General features: G+C 50.1%; 1 protein-coding gene across 4 annotated transcripts in view; it reads left to right on the top strand.

Annotated features, from left to right (window-relative positions):
* The first annotated feature begins 552 nt into the window (after positions 1-552).
* The window catches only part of NDRG4 (NDRG family member 4), a 42392-nt gene continuing 23982 nt past the window's right edge, over positions 553-18962 (top strand). The window contains exon 1 of one of the 4 annotated variants that reach the window (XM_079118336.1): positions 553-683. Coding sequence is in view for 2 of the 4 variants with exons in the window: in XM_079118333.1 (XP_078974459.1) it covers positions 1664-1700 (37 nt within the window). In the remaining 2 variants the exon portion in view is untranslated. Of the gene's footprint in view, positions 684-916; positions 1044-1222; positions 1701-18962 lie in introns of those variants that run through there. The other 3 variants (XM_079118335.1, XM_079118333.1, XM_079118334.1) reach the window with 3 other exon arrangements.

Below are 18962 nucleotides of genomic sequence, written 5' to 3'. Positions count from 1 at the left end.
GGACTGGAATCCAGGAAAGGGCAGAACCATGCCCAAAGTTACTATTAGAGCCTGACTAGAACTTGGGTCTTCAGGAGCCCTCATCCTGAGACGTCTGGCCCAGATAAATTTTGGAGGGTCATCAGACCTCCATACTCCCTACAGGTGGATTCCATCCAGGGTCTCTGGCCCTCGCTCTCTCTCTGGGGTCAAGGGCAGTTCCCACCGGGCCCAGGCAGGATGAGGCAAAGATGACTGGTCTCCCTGTTCCCTCTCCCTCAGGTAATGTCAGGTGAATTGAGAACAGGACCAGGCCATACATTCTGGGTGGGACCCTCAGAAACCAGACAGAACACCTTTGTCCAAACCCTTCTGCAAGGAAACTATGGAGCTCTGAAAACCAAGGGAAGATGCCCCAAAGAACTCTCAGACCCTGCTTCTTCCTGACCCTCCAGGGCTTTTCTCCAATGGTTCCCAGGCGGCAGCGGGTGGAGCCGAGCGACAGGGGTGGGGAGGGGGAGTGGCGGCGGGATGTGGGGAGTCTCTACAGGGCCGTGAGTTCAAACAAAGACTGAAGCAGAGGCCACCCTCTCTCCAGGAGCCCGACGCCGCGCGGTACAGGGGAACTGGTGAGGCGACCAGGGCCTCACACGCCCCGGGCAGATCCCCAGCGGCTAGACCGGTTCTCCCGGTGCCCGCAGGAGGTGAGAAATGGGCGGGGGGATTGCAGATCGCCGGGGTCTCCGCTAGGTTTGCGTGTCGCGGGGTCCCACTGGCCCTCGCACCCACCCACCCACTGACTGATCGCGCGCGCGGGCCAAGGTAGGAGGCGGAAGCTGGGCGCCTGGGACCGCAGCCGGGGTCTAGTCACCAGGCCGGGAGCCGACGGTGGGCCGAGCGCCCACGCCCACCACACCCAGCGGGCACGCCCCCGCCGCGCGCCGCCCCCGCCCCGGGCACCGAGGAGGGGCTAGCGGGCTGCTGGCACCTGCACCGCGCGTTGGCGGCGGTGGCGCGGAGGCCCGGCTCCCGCCTGCGCGTCTGTCTCGCTTGCAGCACCCTCGGTGAGTCGCGGCGCCCTCTCCCCTGCAGCCCCGGCCCCCGCTCCCTTTGCCATTGCGGCTGCGACGCGTGCCCCCAGCCCCAGCCTCTCGAGCCCCCGCATCGTCTCCCGGGGATCACATTTCGCCTACGCGAGGGCGGTGTCCATCCTCCCCACTCCACCCCTCCTCGCGTTCCCAACCCGGCACCGGACCCCAGGGGGCCACCGCCCAGCAGCCGCCCGCGCCTCCCCTACCGCGACGCCGGGGGTTTGTGGGGGGCGGCGGGTTTCTTTGTTCGGGCGTCGGGCGCACGGGACCCCTCCCGCGTTGTCACCCGCACCCACCCGGCGCACTCCATCCGCCTCCTGGAGTTCACCCCGACCAGGTGGCGGCGGGCGCCTTTTGGGGGTGCGCGGCCGTGCAATTGGTGGATTTTTTTAAACCGCTGTGGAGGGGGCTGCGCGGCGTGGGGGGCGGCGAGAGCGCTCCTGGCTGCGGGCTGCTGCTCCTGCCTGGCTCCCACCCGGCTCCCGCTCTCCCGCTGCTCCTCTCCGCGTCTCCCGCGCGCTTCACCGCGCCCAGCTTGGCCCAGCGCGCTTCCCCGACGCCGCAGCCCCAGCCGGGCAGTACCGGGCGCCGAGATGAAGGTGCTGGGACACAAGATCGAGCTGCTGGCAGGTACCGCGGCCCTTCTCCGCGGCCCCCTCGGCGAGGCCCTCGCAGCCCGCTACTTTTCGAGTTGGAGAGGGCTCCGGGCGCGGTGGCGGGGGGTCGGGGAGGCTCGGATCCGAGCGGGACGGGGGACCACTTAATTCAATTAATATCTACCTCGGGTGCTACCTGTTCCTGGGCGGAGCCCGGCCCCCAGAGATCACCTGAGGCTGCGCCCTACCCGGCTGGCTTCTCTTCTGAGTCCCTGCTGCCGGCGTCCGGACCGGCGGAGCGCTTGCGGCGAGATCGCGAGTCATATAGGAGTGGACATTGGGGTCTCGGACCTGTCGAGCTAGGGTCAGAACCCCGAAAGGGAGCTTGAAGCCCCAAACCACCAATTAGTGTTGCTTGTCCCCAAAGAAAGGAGCTCTCTGGGCTCTCAGCAGAAACCGTTGCCATGGCCTCTTATTTCCTGCATCCTGTGACAGCCTGAGGCGCTTTTCTCTAGGGGGAGAAGTTTCTTGCTGGGAGTAGAGGCCAAGTGACTTGAAAAGTAGGAAGCCAGATTGGACCCTGATGACTGGGACCTCTTGGCCGTGGGGCTTCTCTGGAGAAGTAACCAGATGCCCTGCTGGAAGCCCGCATCCAGGGAGCAATGGCTGGAGCTCCACTGGCCAGAGGAAGAGGTGGGAAATGGAGCAGGGAGACGGTCCCAGGGGTGAAGTGCGGTTCTCTCCAGGACGGAGACAGACGGATAGGCGAGGCCCAGTCCAGACCCCACCAGTCTGGGACCTTAGATGCTCAGCCCATGCCTATTAGATGAGCACATGGAAGGATTACTTCCAGTAGATGTCCTCTGGCACCAGGGGTTTGGTCCCACCCTCAAGAACCTTCCTGTCTGGGACAAGAGAATGAGGACCTATTATAGGGTGGGGAAGGGACAGAAACCTGTGGTTGCACTTAGGAAGTAGGGGCCTGGGGCAAGAGGGCAGGGGTTAAAGCGTGTGGCAACCTTTGAAAACACTAATACTGAATTTCTGCTCTTGGAGAAGGAGGTGGCATTACAGGCCAAAGGACTGAGGGGACAGGTCCTGCCTGGGGTGTGAGAGAGACTTGATCTGGGTCTGGAGTTGTGGCTGCAGGGCCTGAGTGTGTATGTTGCGGGGTGAGTAGGGTGGAGGGATAGCATGGGGAGGTTTGGGGCTGTTAAAGGAACAGCACATCATGACGGCTCATAGAGAAGGAAGGGAAGGTGACCACTGGTCCTTGGGCCCCGGAAACTTTGGGAGCACCCACCTCCATCCTTGCCAGTGGTTTCTTGTTGGTAGGCCTGGCCCACCAACTTTGATATCTGGAGGGAAAGTTTTCATAGTGCCCTGCATGGAGAACAGACTGGATGCCCTTCCTCCTCCTCTTTATCCTGCTTTGGGGTCCCCCATACAGTGTGTCCTCATCTCCTAGGTGCAGGGAGTCAAGACCCCCTCCTCCATTATCAGGTGGGCTCACCAGGTTCTGGCACTTTCTAAGACCCTGGGCAGGCTGGGACAGGACTCTCTTAGTCTCTGTCATCAGCCACAGGCTCCCAGTGCACACCAAACCAGGCCCGGCATCAGCACGCCCCCTCTGTTGCTATGTGGTGCAGGCTTCCCTCTCTCAGCTCCTTCCTGTCCTCTCCCTTGCCTCAGAGAGCTGGGTTCACACTCCAGCCTCCTGCCAGTCAGCTGGTGATTTCAGACAGGTCACTTAACCTCTCTGACTTCAGTTTTCTCATCTTAAAGATGGAACTGTTGACCCTTCCACCTAAGAACTGGTGCGAGACAGTCCAGGTGGCACACCTAATTGGGACCTATGTCCTGTTGGGCACCTCCCAGGCTTTGTCTCCCCTCTGGTTTCTTCATCTTGGCTCTCCCAGTAATGGAGATCGCCACCTGCCCTGGCTGTGGCTGCCAGCAGCTCTAGATATGCCCCCCATCCTCCTTTATTCCAGTCACATGCAACTGTGAGAATTTGATTCATTGTCCCCTTTGGATGACAAGCAGGTCAGTTGGGATGGGGTCAGTTTATTGTGGGGCAATAGCTCAGTAGCTGTTGATGAGTCAGAGCTCACGTAGCCTCACTCGTCAGCCGCAGCTCACAGATGCTGTGCAGAGGCCTCCAACTCCCTGCCTCGGCCCAAGGAGGTTGTTTCACTGAACCTTTTTTTAAAAACTTACATGGATTTAGCTCTTTGTAGTTTTCCCATTCTGTTTTATTATCGTGCCCACTTTACCAGTGAGGTCAGCCATGTTCTCATGTTCATACAGCTGAGGAGACATTGGCTCTGGAGTCAAACCCCAGCACAGATCTGGAGTGGCCCCGGGCACATCCTGTGATGCCTGGCTTTGGGCCAGTTTTGTTGTTGTTGTTGTTGTTTTGGTACTGGGGACTGAACCCAGGAGTGCTCAGTCTCTGAGCCACATCCCAGTCCCATATACATATATGAGACAGGGTCTTGCTAAGTTGCTTAGGTCCTCACTAAGTTGCAGAGGCTTGCCTCAAACTTGGGATCCTCCAGCCTCAGCCTTCTGAGCCACTGGGATTACAGGTATGCGCCACCATGCCTGGCTTTGTAGCTTCTCCACACTTCATTTCCCTCATCGGCAGAATGGGGATCCCTATGGTACCTTCCCGGTTGGGTTCTTCAGCAATGAGATATGAGAAGGTGTATCAGATGTTGAGTGTGGCATCTGGCACGTAAGCAGTAAAGCAGTAAATGGTATTTGCAGGGCCAATATCCTTGAGCTGCCACCAAAATATTCTGGGGTTTCCTTCTCGCCTTTGCTTCAGTATCGAGTCTCCTCCTTCAGTGTGTCTCAGTTCCTTTGCTGCGTTCTGAGCGCAATCCAGGCCTCTCTGAGTCATGTCTCAGGGTCCCTCATAGGCCAGAGTTGGGCATGGCATTTAGCGTTGGCCCTTGTGGCCAACGTCCACACTCTGACAGCAGGTGCAGGAAGCTAGGTGCCCGGAGGGCCTGGTAGGAGGCCCACGTGTTGTCCTGTCAAGCCCAGCTTATCTTTTTGTTCTGGAGGGAAGAGGGCGGGCGATGGGGCCATTCTGAGGCCCCCTGATAACGAATGCTTCCTGGGACCTGCAGTCGCCAGACGCCCGGGCAGGATCTTGCTGCAATGGAGACAAGGAAGGTGGAGATCCTGCCGTCAGCGGAGGTGGCTCTTAGGGTCTCCTGTCTGCCTGTGAGACTCCTCCGAGCCTCAGTCTCCTCATTGGTAAAACGGGAGCACGGCGACAAGGGGCGAAGACCATCCTTGTGAAGGCGCCCAGGACGCCGTCACCCGCTCTCAGCTCCTGGCAGTTCTGAGGGCAGATTGCTGGTGCCTTGGTGGCTGGTCGTTTGTAAATAGGAGGCAATGTTCTTTGTGGGTTTGTCCTCAAATGGTGTGTTTCCAGGATGGCTCAGCGGCATGGGGAGCTCTACAATGGCAGATTTGGGACTTTGAAATGGTCCCTTGGGAGCCTCAGTATGGGATGTTGGCAATTTAAAATACATACTTGAAGGCTGGGGTTGTGGCTCCGTGGTTAAGTGCTTGCCTAGCTTGTGTGAGGTACAGGGTTTGATCCTTAGCACCACATAAATAACTAAATAAATAAATGAATAAAGGTACTGTGTCCATCTACAGCTAAAAAGATATTTTAAATACACGCACACACACACACACACGTATCTATACTTGATATGGGATTAAAAAGCAAAAGTTTGACCAGTTCTAGAATTTTGGTTTTATTTTCATGCGTGGAACACGTAGCCCCACACATTATGACAGGCTACACCGAGGTAGCGTTTCCATGTTGGCAGGTACGACGACCTGCGTTTTACATGAGGGGTAAACTGAGTCCTAGATTCCCATCAGGAGGCTGAAAACAGGACCCTGAATCCTCATGTCCATTTTCTCCCTTCAGCAAACTTCACTGCTTCTCTGGGACTGTTCTGTATCTGTGGAGGCCACACAGATAAGCATGGTCTGCTGGGGACAGGGGATAGACGTGCAAATCGTTCCAGGGCCAGGGTGGCCAGGGGAGATGGGCATGCCGTTCCACTGCACGGGGAGCAACCGGAAGAGCCTCACCAAGGGCAAGGCAATGATGTATCCAAAGCTCAAAAATAAGTGTAATCTGTGACTCAGCAGTTGAATTTTTAGGAACAAATAAAGAGGTGTTTGTTCAAGGATATTTATTTCATCATTGTTTAGGGAAGAAAAAAAAAGTAGGAACAATCTAACTGCCTAACAGTGGGAGAGTACAGTCGTCCCCGAGGACAGTAATTCACAGGTAGCTGCAAATCGTGCTACTGAAGGTTATCTAGCCACCTGAAGGTGTTCCCCCAAAACGTGTAATAATAACGATGATGACAGCTCACAGGCTTTTTTTTTTTTAATTATGAAAGTGTGCTTTCTTATAAGGAAAATTTAAAAATAACCAATAATACTTAATATAACATAACTGGCATATATAGCCTTGGTCCAAGTTCCTTATTAAATAGAATAATAAAGATTCCATAAATAGTTAACAATTGGCTTATGCAACAAAAGAGAGAAATGGAAAAAGTGGATAAAGAATACAGAATGATGGACCAGAAATTTTTGTTTTTGATTTTTTTGCTTCTTTGTCGTTTTTTTTTTTTTTTTTTTTTTTTTTTTTTTTTTTTTTTTGCTTATTTAAGACAACTCACAAGCTGGGGGAGGTGGTGCATGCCTGTAATCCCAGCGACTCAGGAGGCTGAGGCAGGAGTATGGTGAGTTCAAAGCCAGCCTCAGCAACAGCGAGGCCCTAAGCAACTCAGGGAGACCCTGTCCCTAAATAAAATACAAAAAAGGACTGGGAATGTGGCTCAGGGGTCAAATGCCCCTGAGTTCAATCCCTGGTACCCAAAAAAAGAAAAAAAAAAATACAGCTCGTAGTTATATGAAGGAACTGCATGTCAGGCAGAGCCCTAAGTGCCTCCTATACATTAGTTCATTGTTGTAATGATGAGATGCATTCTGTTATTTCCTCCTTTTTACAGACAAGGAATCCAAGGCACAGACCACCTAACTAATTTGCCAAAGGCCACACAGATGATCAGTGATTGGCTGGGATTTGAACCAGGATATCTCTAGATATGGAGTCCAAAAGATATTTCCAAACAATATTTCTTGCTTTTAAAAAAGAATCTTTTTCAGGGTGTAGATGAGCAATGGAAATGAATGAAAGGGTAGGTGCTGGAACCTTGCAATGGCTTTCTGTAGTGCACAGGATTTTCTGTAATTTTCCCTTCATTTTGTTCCTCTATTGGTCTCCTTTTTTCTCAGTGAATATGTACTACATGAAATTCAAGTTCTGGGTGCTGGTGATGGTGATGGTGGTGATACTGATCGTTGAACCCAGAGGCCTACATCTCCAGCTCTTTTTATTTTGTATTTTGAAACAATGGTCTTGCTGAGTTGCCCAGGCTGGCCTCGAACTCTGGATCCTCCTTCCCCAGCCTTCCTGGTAGCTGGGATTCTAGTCATGTGCCACTGTGCCTGGCTCAACTTCTGACTTTAAAAACTAAGAGTTAGCAAATGCATCTGGGAAAGTGCTAGGCAGAGGCTCTGATGAAACCAGGTCCCTGGGGACCTGGGAGGAGCGCTGAGGTCCGGGGCAGAGGAAGAGGAGGGAGGAGTGGGCCGTGGTTGCTGGCCTGGGCTTTCCTAAGTCCAGGGAGCAGGAAGTCACTGTCCCCAGTGAACCACAGGCACAGGCGGGGCTGCGGGAGCATCGGGGCACAGAATCCTGTTTTCAGCCTCCTGGGTAAGTTCATATCTTAGTATCTCCCTCTTGCACTAACATTGTGCTAGGCTGATAAGACCCCCAAAGATATTCTGATCCTAATTCATAGAACCTGTAGTATTGCCTTATGTGGTAAAAGGGACTTTGCAGATGCCATTAAGTCTAGGATCTTAGATGGAAAGAAGTTCCTGGATTATCCATGGGGGCTGAAAGCATCGGCGATATCCTTAGTGTAAGAGGAGGAGAGGATGTTCTACAGCAGAGGAGGTGATGTGGCGACTGAAGCAGCTCTGTGGCCTAAAAGGGGGAGGAAGAGTCACCGCCGAGGAATGCAAGGAAAGCTGGCAGAGGCAAGAGAGCAAATCCTCCCCTGAACCCCAGAGCGGAGTGGCCCTGAGACTCTGATAGTCAACTTCTAACCTGCAGAACTTAAAAGAAGAGCTGCATCCTGCTTTAAACCACCAGGCTAGCAAGGTGCCAGAGCGCATGCCTGTAATCCAGCCACTTTGGAGACTGAGACAGGAGAATCACAAGTTCAAGGCCAGCCTAGGCAATTTAGCAAGATCCTAAGACACTGTCTCAAAAAGGGACGGGGAGGGCTGGGGATATAGCTCAGCTGGTAAAGTGCTTGCCTCACATGCACAAGGCCCTGGGGTCAATCCCCAGCAACAAACACACACACACACACACACACACACACACACACACACACGGGACACGGGCCGGGGAGCCAGACCTGGTGGTATAGACATGCCTGTAATCCCAGCAGCTCAGGAGATTGAGGCAGGAGGATCTTGAGTTCAATATTGGCCTCTGCAATTTAGTGAGACCCTAAGCTACTTAGTGAGACCCTGTCCCAAAAGATAAAAAGAAAAAAAAAAAAAAAAAAAAAGACTGGGGATGTAGTTCAGTGGTCCAATCTCTAGTATCAAAAAAAAAAAAAAAAAAGGAGCGGGGTGGCCAGGGATATAGCTAGGTGGTAGAATGCCTGCGTTCAATTCCCAATACTGCAAAAAAGAAACCGCCAAGTTCATGGTGCTTTGTCCCAGCAGCCACTGGAAGCAAGTACTGGCAGTGGGCATAGATTTGACTCCTACTGCAGCCTCTGCCTGGAGGATGAGTAGACCATGGATGTGACCCTCCACCCAGCCTGAGACCGACCCTGTCACCTCAGCAGGATGGCTGAGCTCACGCTGAGGGCCTCCCCAGCCTCCAACTCCCTTAATCCTCAAGGCCTTCAAGTTCCAATCCACCAGTGAGACATTTGCTCCAGCCAGAGTGGCCAGGCATCCTAAGTCCCAGAACAAATGCCTGTGGGACCAACTCTGGGAGCTTCTCACCACCTCCCCTGCCCCTGTGTGTGCTGGAGTGGCAGGCAACGGGTCTCCCCCAGGTCTAGTCACCGCACAGCAGGAGGGACCCTCTGATGAGAATCCCATCAGGTCACTCCTCTGCTTCAAGCTCTAGTGCATTTGCACATTCAGAGTGAAAACCACAGATTTGCTACTTATCTTCAAGACCGTGAGCCGCGCTCTGCCCCTTTGCTCTGCGCCTCGCCTCCTGCCTCTCCCCCTTGCCACTCTGCTCCACTGCCTGGGCTTCTTGTGTCCCGAAAACGCCAGGCAGCAAGTGCCCGCTTCTGGCTTTTTTGTGTGCTGTCCCTCTGCCCTCAGTACCCTTCTCGGGCATCCCCAGCACTCATTCCCTATCTCCCTTCGAATCTGTACTCTTGTGGCATTTGTCAGCCTGGGGACATCTCTGACCATCCTCTTTAGATCACAGCCCCCGAACCCACTTCTGCCCCCTTCTATGACTTTGCTTCCTCCATCGCACCTGAACATCTGAACACCATATGCTTACTTCTATTTGTTGATTGATTAGCCCTCCCCCCCCCCCCCCCAAAAAAAAAAAAAAAACCCACAATAATGGGACTCTGCCTGTAGTGGTCAGGGCGTCCTCTCCAGTGCCTTGAATAGTACCAGAAATTACAGCCAGACTATCCCTTGTCTGAAATGCTTGGGACCAGAAGTGTTTCTTTCTGATTTCAGAGTTTCTTTAGATTTTGGAATATTTGCATAGATTTTTACTAGCTCCCCATTCCTAATTCAAACATCTGAAGTCCAAAATGCTCCAAAACCCAAAAGTTTTTGAACATCACAAGAAGACATGACCTGAGAGTTGGTTGGGCACTGATCAGGTGGTCCCCTATGGCAAACATGTAGTGTCCTCCTCTGCCAATCAAACATCATCTTGCAAAGTGTTGATGTATTGGGCAGTTCAGAGGAGCAGAGGACCTTTGGCGAGCGGGGGACCGAGTAAACAGGATGCTCCCTTGGTCTGTCTGTGTTGCAAACACCTCTGCTGGAGGAGGCAGGTTGCCTTAGCTTTCTTCTTCAAATCTTTTTTTGTATTGGGATTGAACTCAAAGGCACATTACTTCTGAGCCGCATCCCCAGCCCTTCTTATTTTTTATTTGAGACAGTGTCTTGCTAAGTTGCTAGGTTGGCCTTGAACTTGCTGTCCTCCTGCCTCAGCCTCCCAAGCAGCTGAGATTACTGGCGTACATCTGCCTGGCACCTCTCTGAATCTTGCAGGAAGATCCAGGACAAGTGTTGCTTTGTTTCTGGGAAATTTGCCAAATTGGGCAAAGATAACACAGCTGAATTGAGAGAGACACCTGTGTTAAAGAGACTTGAGAATTTGTGAGAAAAGAACCAGCTAAGCTTTTTAACTTTTTAATGTAGGTTATGGTTACCCATGTTGATACAATTATGGTGAGCTTTTCAGTTGTGGGTTAGCGGGGCTGGTGCACTTGCTTAAACCTCATGCAGAGTCAGGTGCAGTGGTGCACGCCTGTAATTCTTGTGTCACAGGAGGCTGAAGCAGGAAGATCGAATGTTGGAGGCCAGCCTGGGCAATTTAGGGAGACCCTGTCTCAAAATAAGAAATAACAAGGACTGGGTGTGTAGCCAAGTGGTAAAACACCCCTGGGCTCAATCTCCAGTAAAACAACAACCAAAAAACCCCACAAACACTTGGAGAAAATCACATCACAGATCTCATGGATTATTCGGTTTAGATTAGCTTCAACTGTGTGACAGGACATGCATAATTATAGATTTGTTTTTTTTTTTTGGGGGGGTGGGGGGTGCTGAGGATTGAACCCAGGGCCTTGTGCTTACAAGGCAAGCACTCTACCAACTGAGCTATCTCCCCAGCCCCACATAATAATAGATTAAAAGTGTATTGCCCTCTCTCACAGACAGGGTCTGGAAATGGCCCATCACAAATCATGGCTTTTTGATCCTCAGTTATCTAGACTTCTATGTTTTCTCTCTGCCACCTTTAATGTCCTGCTTTAAGGTCCAAAATGGCTGCTCTAGTGCCTGTCATTACATCTATATTCTAGCCAGCTGGCAGGAGAAAGAGTCAAAGATGGGCATGTCTCCTCTTTTAAGAACAATACCCCAGAGTCACATATTTTGATTTACATTTCAATGGCAGAACATCACATGGTCACAAGACTTTTTTCTATCATCTTCCCACATATCTAAAATTTGGGAATCTATTATTATGTCTGTTTAGCACCTGGGGCCGCGTGTATGTAGAGCAACTGAGCTCACAATGGGTGCTGGGCCTCAGCATCTAACTTTATGAGAGAGCTCTGTTATATCCATTCTAACATGCACTTTTTTTTCACACTTGAACATTTCTAAAATTGGGATGCATCCTATATTCTCTTGATAAAGTGGGCAACATGACTGCTATAACTGCTGTCCCATGAGCATCAGAATTTGCAGGGTGGACGTCAGCATCTTGGAAGGAAATCCTAGAGACAGCACGGAGCACCCATGAGAAATGCCACATCACCACAATCCTTGCTGCTGAGAGGCCTGGATTGTGTGGAAACCACAGGCGTCAACGGCTCCAAGACAATTGACAGGTTTCAGATTCAGAGTGCAAAGATATTTTAGAAAGAACTTAAACAATTTATTTCAATTACATTTTCCTTTTTGAGAATTCACATGAGTGAGATGATTTTTAAAAATCTGAATGTAAGTCTAAAAGAACTCTTTCAGTAAGTACAAAAAAAAAGAAAGAGAAAGAAAGAAAGAAAGAAAGAAAGAAAGAAAGAAAGAAAGAAAGAAAGAAAAGAAAGAAAGAAAAATAAGTCTCATTATGAGGGTGGCAACTCCAAAACTTCTTTGTGTTTATCCTAGGAGTGGACAAATAAGCAAAAACATTATGGGTAATGAGAACCATGTTTCTCACCACTGGAGAAAAAAAAGAAAAAAAAAATATATATATATATATAAATAAGGATAAGGAGGAAAGTTAGAACAGACTCTGGTGTTGAATTAGAAGCAGAAGAAATAGAAATAGAAATTCCAGATTTTCAACATATATACAGATGGATGATTTAGAAGTAAATATGAGTGCTAGTGTCTTATGTGTTCCAGCTCTACCAGCTGAGGGACCCAGTTGAATGACACCCCAGTGTCAATGAGCACTCTCACTATGCAGATGTTGGTTTCTAAGTTCCTCTTTTTCCAAAAGAGGAACTGGGGAACTTTGAAGAAGTGGTTGATCTCAGGACTGACGCAGAGAAAGTATGAGATGGAACATGCATTAATGCTATAAAATCAGAAATCACTCAAATGTTCAAAGGATGAAAGAGCCAACTTGAGAGGACTCCCAGCGGTCACATATGGCCCAGCTTCAACAGGGAACCTAAAAATAATTAACAATGGATTTTTTTTTTTTTGCCCAGGATGGTCTGGAACCTGCCATCCTCCTGCCTCAGTCTTCCAAGTAACTGGGATTTCAAGGTGTGCCACCAAGTCAACTCTTGGTTTTAGATTCTAGTTTGCAATGGATACCCTCAACATTTTATCTTAGCTCTCATACCGTGTGACAGATCTTTCAGGTTTGATCAGTCTCACTAGCTTATTCATGTCTTATGGTAGAAAAGGTCCTTGAGATCGTGGATCCCTTTTTGCTCCCCCTCATGCAGCTGGAGATGATCCCAGAGTTTCACATGTGCGAGGCAAGTGCCATCCCACTAAGCTACACCCCCAGCCCTATGAATCCCTTTTAAAAGCCTCCTTCTTTACCTGACTGTAGTTAGTCTTGGGCTCAGAGGTTAATCCTATTCTAAACTACATTTGCAAGAAACAGTTGGTTTTTTTTTTTGTTTTTTTTTTGATGGGGAGGGATACTAAGGATTGAACTAGAGTCCTTGAGTTGTGCATGCTAGGAACATGATCTACCCCTGAGTTATATTCCAAGCCCCAGCAATAGCATTTTTTAAAACATTAATCTACCAGGAAAAAAAGTATGCTGAAATTCTTTAGACTAAATGTATTACCTTATGTATTTCTTTATTGGTACTGGGGATTGAACCCAGGGGCACTTAACCACTGAGCCACATCCCCAGCTCTTTTTATGTTTTATTTTGAGACAGGGTCTCACTAAGTTGCTTAGGGCCTTGCTAAATTGCTAAGGCTGGCCTTGAACTTTTTTTATTAAAATATTTTTTTATTTTTACAGACACATTTTGATTCATTGTACACAAATGGGGTACAACTTTTCCTTTCTAAGGTTGTACACAATGTATATTTACGTCACTCATGTAATCATACATATATATAGGGTAATACTGTCTGTTTCATTCTACTGTTTTTAACAATGGATTTTTAACCCACAGAATCAGTATCCGTGAACCCACACTGATGTAAATAAATAATGGAACAGATAAGTAAGTGGAAGATAAAGGAAAGCTCTTTCTTAAAGGAAAATGCCAATTAACAAATGTAGACTGATGGTAGAAATAGAAAATTATTATTAGACAAACTCCACAGAATTGTGGGCAGGAATCATCAATGGTTGTTAAATTAGCAGGCATAAGTATGAGGAGAGACAGGATGTTTTCCTAGTCTCAGAGTAGCTTCCCACAAGACACTTATTCATTACAAAGGGAAGACTGGTCACCTTGCAGCGAGAAGCCTGGCAGACAGTCCCTTCAAGTGAGCAAGGTTAACAGTGCCAGTAATAAGACAGATCGGCACCCGGGGCCACGTGTGGTGCACAGTGCGCGCGATTCCTGCTGCATTCATGCCCACAAGGTCTGGGTTCAGCCGAATGGTGAGAAAACAATGGACAAGCCTCACCTGAAGACACTACAGATGAACCAACCAGCATTCCTCAAAAGCGTCAAAGTCACCAGGCACGGTGGTGTACACCTGTAATCCTAGCTACTTGGGAGGCTGAGGCAGGAGGGTCGCAAGTTCAAGGCCGTTCTCAGTGACTTAGCAAGACACTGTCTCAAAATAAAAAAAAATGACTGGAGATGTAGCTCAGTGATAAAGAGCCCCTGGGTTCAATCCCTAGTACAAAAAAAAAAAAAGTGTCAAAGTCATAAAAGACAAGGACAGAGCATTAGGGAAACGTAAAATTCCTGGAAGGTCTGTCTATACCAGTGTCGCATCTGAGTTTTACTTTCTGGTTCCTCTAACTATAAGGAGCACCACTTTGGGACAAGCTGGGTTAAGGGTATCTGGAAAAATTCTGGGGTTTTTTTTGCAATTTCTCTGTAAGCAGAATTTTTTTCAAAAAAGAAAATACAAGGGAGGAGATATTATATCTTAATTGGAAGCATTTTCTTTTTAATATATAAAATGTTCTACTTATAATTAGTGGTATCATAGATTTGATAAGATCTAGCATACAGAATAAAAATCCCCTTTTATAACCTTCCAAACCCATATCCTTTCCCAGAGATGAACTGTTAGAGCTTACCCTGAATCATTTGAGGGTTTCTTCTTGAATTTGCCAGTATGTGTTATATGTCCAATATGTACATTTTTTTACAAAAGTGAGATTATTTAGACTTCTTATTGTATGATTCTCTTTTTTCTCTTACCTGCATATTTTAGAAAGGTTTTCCTATCTGTGTGAGTGGAACTTGCTTTTTTTTAAAAAACATGGTATTGGGTATTGAACCCAGGGCTCGCACATGCTAGGCAGGCAAGCACTCTACTACAGAGCTACATCCCCAACCCTTTTTATTTTATTTTGAGACAGAATCTTGCTGAATTGGCCAGGCGGCCTTCAAACTTGCAATCCTCCTGCCTCAGCCTCCGAGTGGCTGGGATAACAGGCGTGCACCACCACACTTGACTGATATTGCCTTTTATCTTGCAGCTGCTTAGTACTCTTGGGCATGGATGTGCCATAATTTATTTACCTCTTCTCCTGAGGTTCCTTTAGTTGTTTCCATTTTGTACTATTCCCAGGCAGTGAGCATCCTGTTTACCACTTCCTAGTGTGCACACCTGTGTTTTTCTTTAGGATAAATACCTAGAGACAGAATTGCAGAGTCGACAAATACTTGCCTTCGACAAACTACCCAGCTGTCCCCCAAGTAAAGTTGAACCCACTGTAATGTGAGCCACAGTGGCTGAGCGCTGTGTCCCCCTGCCTGCCAACACTGGGTATTATCAGTCTTTTAACAGTTTGTAGTTTGAGTGAACAGTGAACGTCTCTTCATTTATTCATTTCATTCCACTGAGCAAAAATTGGATGGAGTGTCTGCCCACCCAGTGCCCAGGGACAGATGAAACCCTTGTCCTCAAGGAATCTCCGCAAAGGTCATCTTCAAGTTCATTTGCATTTCCCTGGTGGCTAAAGAGGTGGGCCTCGTGCTCCCCCGATGGTTTTCAGGGGGTGGCTTTCTGACCTCCGTCTCCCAGACCTTTGTTCACTTTTCTGTGGGATCCATGCTGGTTTCTTTCTCCTGACTGAACCTGGCTTGGGAGAGCTACTAAGCCTGTTCCCCTGGGGGAACATGGGGGTTGTGACAAGCCTCCCTGGAGACCCCAGAGGCTCCGGTAGGGATTGAGAGTGAGGAGAGAAGCAGAGTAGCAGCCTCTTCCAAATGGTGGGGGGAGGCCTCTCCAGAGATCTCTGAGCCTTGCTGGTGTCATGCATCCCCTACTTTATGCCTATAAGTGACATTGGAACAGTGGACTATGAGTGACAAACATGTCTATTCTGTCCCCTTTCTATAGGTTTGGTGGGCAGTTTGTCCTTGTGTTGGTGAATTGTTCCATTTCCCAATTATTGAGCCTCTGCCTCTGGGCTCTGATGGAGTTTGACAGATGAACAGGGTCAGGCCTGTGTCCTCAGGGAGGCTACAGTGAGGAGATGGAACCACTCATCCATGCATCCAGGGGTGACTGAGGTGACATAACCCAGACATTGACATACGGCTGTAGACCCAGACATTTTTGGTTCAAATCTGGATTTTGTCATTTACCCCTTGTAAAACCTTGGGCTGGTTATTTCACGTCTTTCTGCCTCACTTCCCCAGCTACAAAACAAGGATTCAATTCCTTGAGAGAGTCATTGAGAGGGTTAAATGAATTCACACATATAAAATGCTAAAACAGAGCCTGGAACGTAGTAGGTGCTCAGTAAATATTCATGATTCCTTTGGCCACTATGATGGGGGGTTATGGAGAAAAAAGGCCTTCCAGGCAGGGGGAACAGCTTGGGCAAGGGTGATGTGCTTCCCATGGAGGGATGTACTACAGAATCGGCCGGGGCTTCGGCTGTAAGGGTTAGATCCCAAATGTGGCAGCCTTAAGCACAGTGTGTGTGTGTGTGTGTGTGTGTGTGTGTGTGTGTGTGTCTGTCTGTCTGTCTGTCCGTCCGCAGGACAGTCGTGGTTGGTGCAGGATAGGAATTCATAGGAACCCGGGGAAAAGCAGGAGAACTGGTCTCTTCCAAGTTGGGCATAAAGCAAGGAGCTGTGACTAGGGGGAAGAAATTGAGATTGGGCCAGAAAAAAATACCTTGTCCCCTGTGTCCTTGTGTCCAGCTGTCTCCCTCTTCCTGGATCTGCCACAGGGGGCTGGCACCTGTCACTCCCTGTGTCTTTTTCTGATCTGCGAGGCAGGGATGTGGAAGGGAGTGCTCCTCCCAGCTCCGCCCCAGCGCTGTCCCAGCCCCGAGGTCAGGGCCGCAAGGGGAGTGAGCAGAGGCCACACCCTGGGAGCTCCCGGGGTGGCTCCAACCCCCAGGGTAGTGCGACCAGAGGCAGCTATGATCCCTGGGGCCTCAGGTTTCCTGCGCTCTTCCAAGTCATCCTGCAGGCAGGGGGGACCCAGGCCAGCAGGCCAGCAGTGTAGGTCGTGCATGCCTGTGACGTCACCGTCACCGGGAGGCCATTCCTTCCCTGTGGCGCAGCGCCCTCCCTCAGCAATCCTGGCCATCCCCCTCCCCCAGGGCACATCCAGCCAGGCCCCTTGCGACAGTGGCCAGAGCAAATTTCACTGGCTGTGGCTTTTCTTGGACGAATGGGATCTGGTAACTATCAGGAGTGCAGCGTACGCAGGGCAGCTTGGTCCGGACCTTGACCATGACCTGCCATGGTCCCCCTCACTCTGTGGTTGAAAAAAACACGAGCCATCCCACAGCCTGGCTCCTTCCTTCTTTGTCCTCTCCCCGTCCCGCAGGCCTGGTTCATGGGTTTGGCTTCTCTGGAGTGTGCTGACTGTCCTCTGTGCCCTGCCTTTCAGCTCTAGAGTTTCTTGGTGGGACAGCTAAATGTGGCCTCTCACCTTGGCCCCAGGCACCAAGAGTGGGTAGGAGCCCCCTCCAAGGAGACAGCCACGCCCCACAGGTATTTCCAAAGGTCCCTTGCCCTTTCCACCACTGTCTAATTCTTCCCATTAGACAGTTGCTTAAGTAAAATAAGAGAAAAAAATAACAAAGGGAAAAAAAAAACAAAAGCCATTTCTTTATTCTGTAGGATGTGTAACGACTACTGATCAATTTAGGTATTTATCGAATAGCTTCAGGAACAATCATAGCAATTACTTTTATTATTAACCCAGGTAAATCCAAGGGTTCTTGTGTCTTAGGTCTCATCATAGAATCTCGTGGGCTCATGCTTGTAATCCTGGCTACTCAGGAGGCTGAGGCTGAGGCAGGAGGATCACAAGTTTGAGGCCAGCCTCAGCAACTTAGCAAGACTCTGTCTTAAAAAAAAAAAAAAATCACATTTGAAGAAGCACAAGCAAGCAAACAAAAGTAATGAACTTGGAGTGCAGGTCTTCTTAATGAATCCCCCTCTTCGCTTTCAACACGCCCCAGTTCTCCCTTGCCTTGGGGTTGCTCCCAGTCTCTGTCACCCAGCCAAAGAGGCTGTTCCCCTCCCTCGGCCTTCACCCCTTCTTTTCTGCTTCAGCTGAGCCCCTGAGCCAGCAGGTGTGACTCTTTCCTGAAACAAAGATGGAAAGTGGGGAGGAAGCCGCCTTCCGTTGGCAGGGGTAGGTAAGGAAGCCCTGCCCGGCTACGTTAAATCATTCATGTCCCTTCAAATATGTAGAAAAATCTTCCAGTTAAAAGGCACTTTGGTGTCTACTCTCTCTCCTGGGAGCTGTCCACGATGGTCGGGGGAAGGTTAGCGCCCCCTTTTGTATATCCGCTAGTCTGTGAGCGTGGACGAGAAGTGTCTGTCCGCCATGTCTTCTGCCAGTCCAGGCCCAGCCGCTGATGCGTGCAGGGACTGGGCTTCATCCCAGGCCATTTGGTTTTAAGGTTCCATGTTCCCTTTAGGGAATAAGAGACCAAGGTGGGGGCAGGGGATAGAGCCCAAGAAGCCATCACTGTGGCCCTGAAGACCCCTGGGGCCACCCTACCCCTTCAATGCTGCGCTGCTAACCCCTCCCTGACCTTAACTGGGCTCCACTGTCGAAGTTTCATAACTTCCTCACCCAGCTACCTTTTAAAAAAATAAAGAAACCATGACTTTCTTAAGAAGAAACTTCTCTGCCCCCACCCCCGTGGGAATGACCACTCTGGCCTCCGTCCAGGAGCCCCACCGCATCCCCTCCCCCAGGCTGCCTGTCTTCCATCAGCCTGAGACACTCCCAGATCTGTGGTTGACGAGGCCTCTCTCCACGCCTTCCCCACCGCTCCCTCCATCCCTGGCCATCTGTCCCTGTGCTGCCCACTCACAGCCCTTTTAATAGCTCCACCTTGGGAAGGATGGTCCCCAGGGAGGTTTCATAACGAGGGGGGTGGGCGGGGACACCCCAGCGCGGCCCAGGCCTGGAATCGAGTCAGCTGTTCAGGGAGGCAGGTGGCTAAAAAAGCCCTAGTGGGGGAAGAGTTCCCCAGGGCGGGGGCCCTTCTTTCAGCTCCCACCCCGATGGAAGGATGGGTGTGCACACGTCAGAAAGGAGGCAGGAGAAGGGGCAGGAGAGGGGAGAGGACGCCTTTCTAAAAATACAGCCCATCTGCACGGAGTCAGCTAGTTGCCTCGGAAACTGCTGGGAACAGAGCAGGGGCCTGAGGTGGCGCAGCCTGTGGTGATCTGGGGCTGGGGTGGGCGGGAGCCAGCCCTCCTGGCTCCGTGTCCTAAATCGGCAGGACCCACAGCTCTCCCTGAGGTCTGTGAATGCCCAGTCGCTCCCATCC

This window comes from Sciurus vulgaris (assembly GCF_902686455.1).
Source record: "Sciurus vulgaris genome assembly, chromosome: 17".
In the NCBI taxonomy this organism is placed as follows: Eukaryota; Metazoa; Chordata; class Mammalia; order Rodentia; family Sciuridae; genus Sciurus; species Sciurus vulgaris.
The sequence above is the reverse complement of the archived record's forward strand: the minus strand, read 5'-3'. Positions and strand labels throughout refer to the sequence as shown.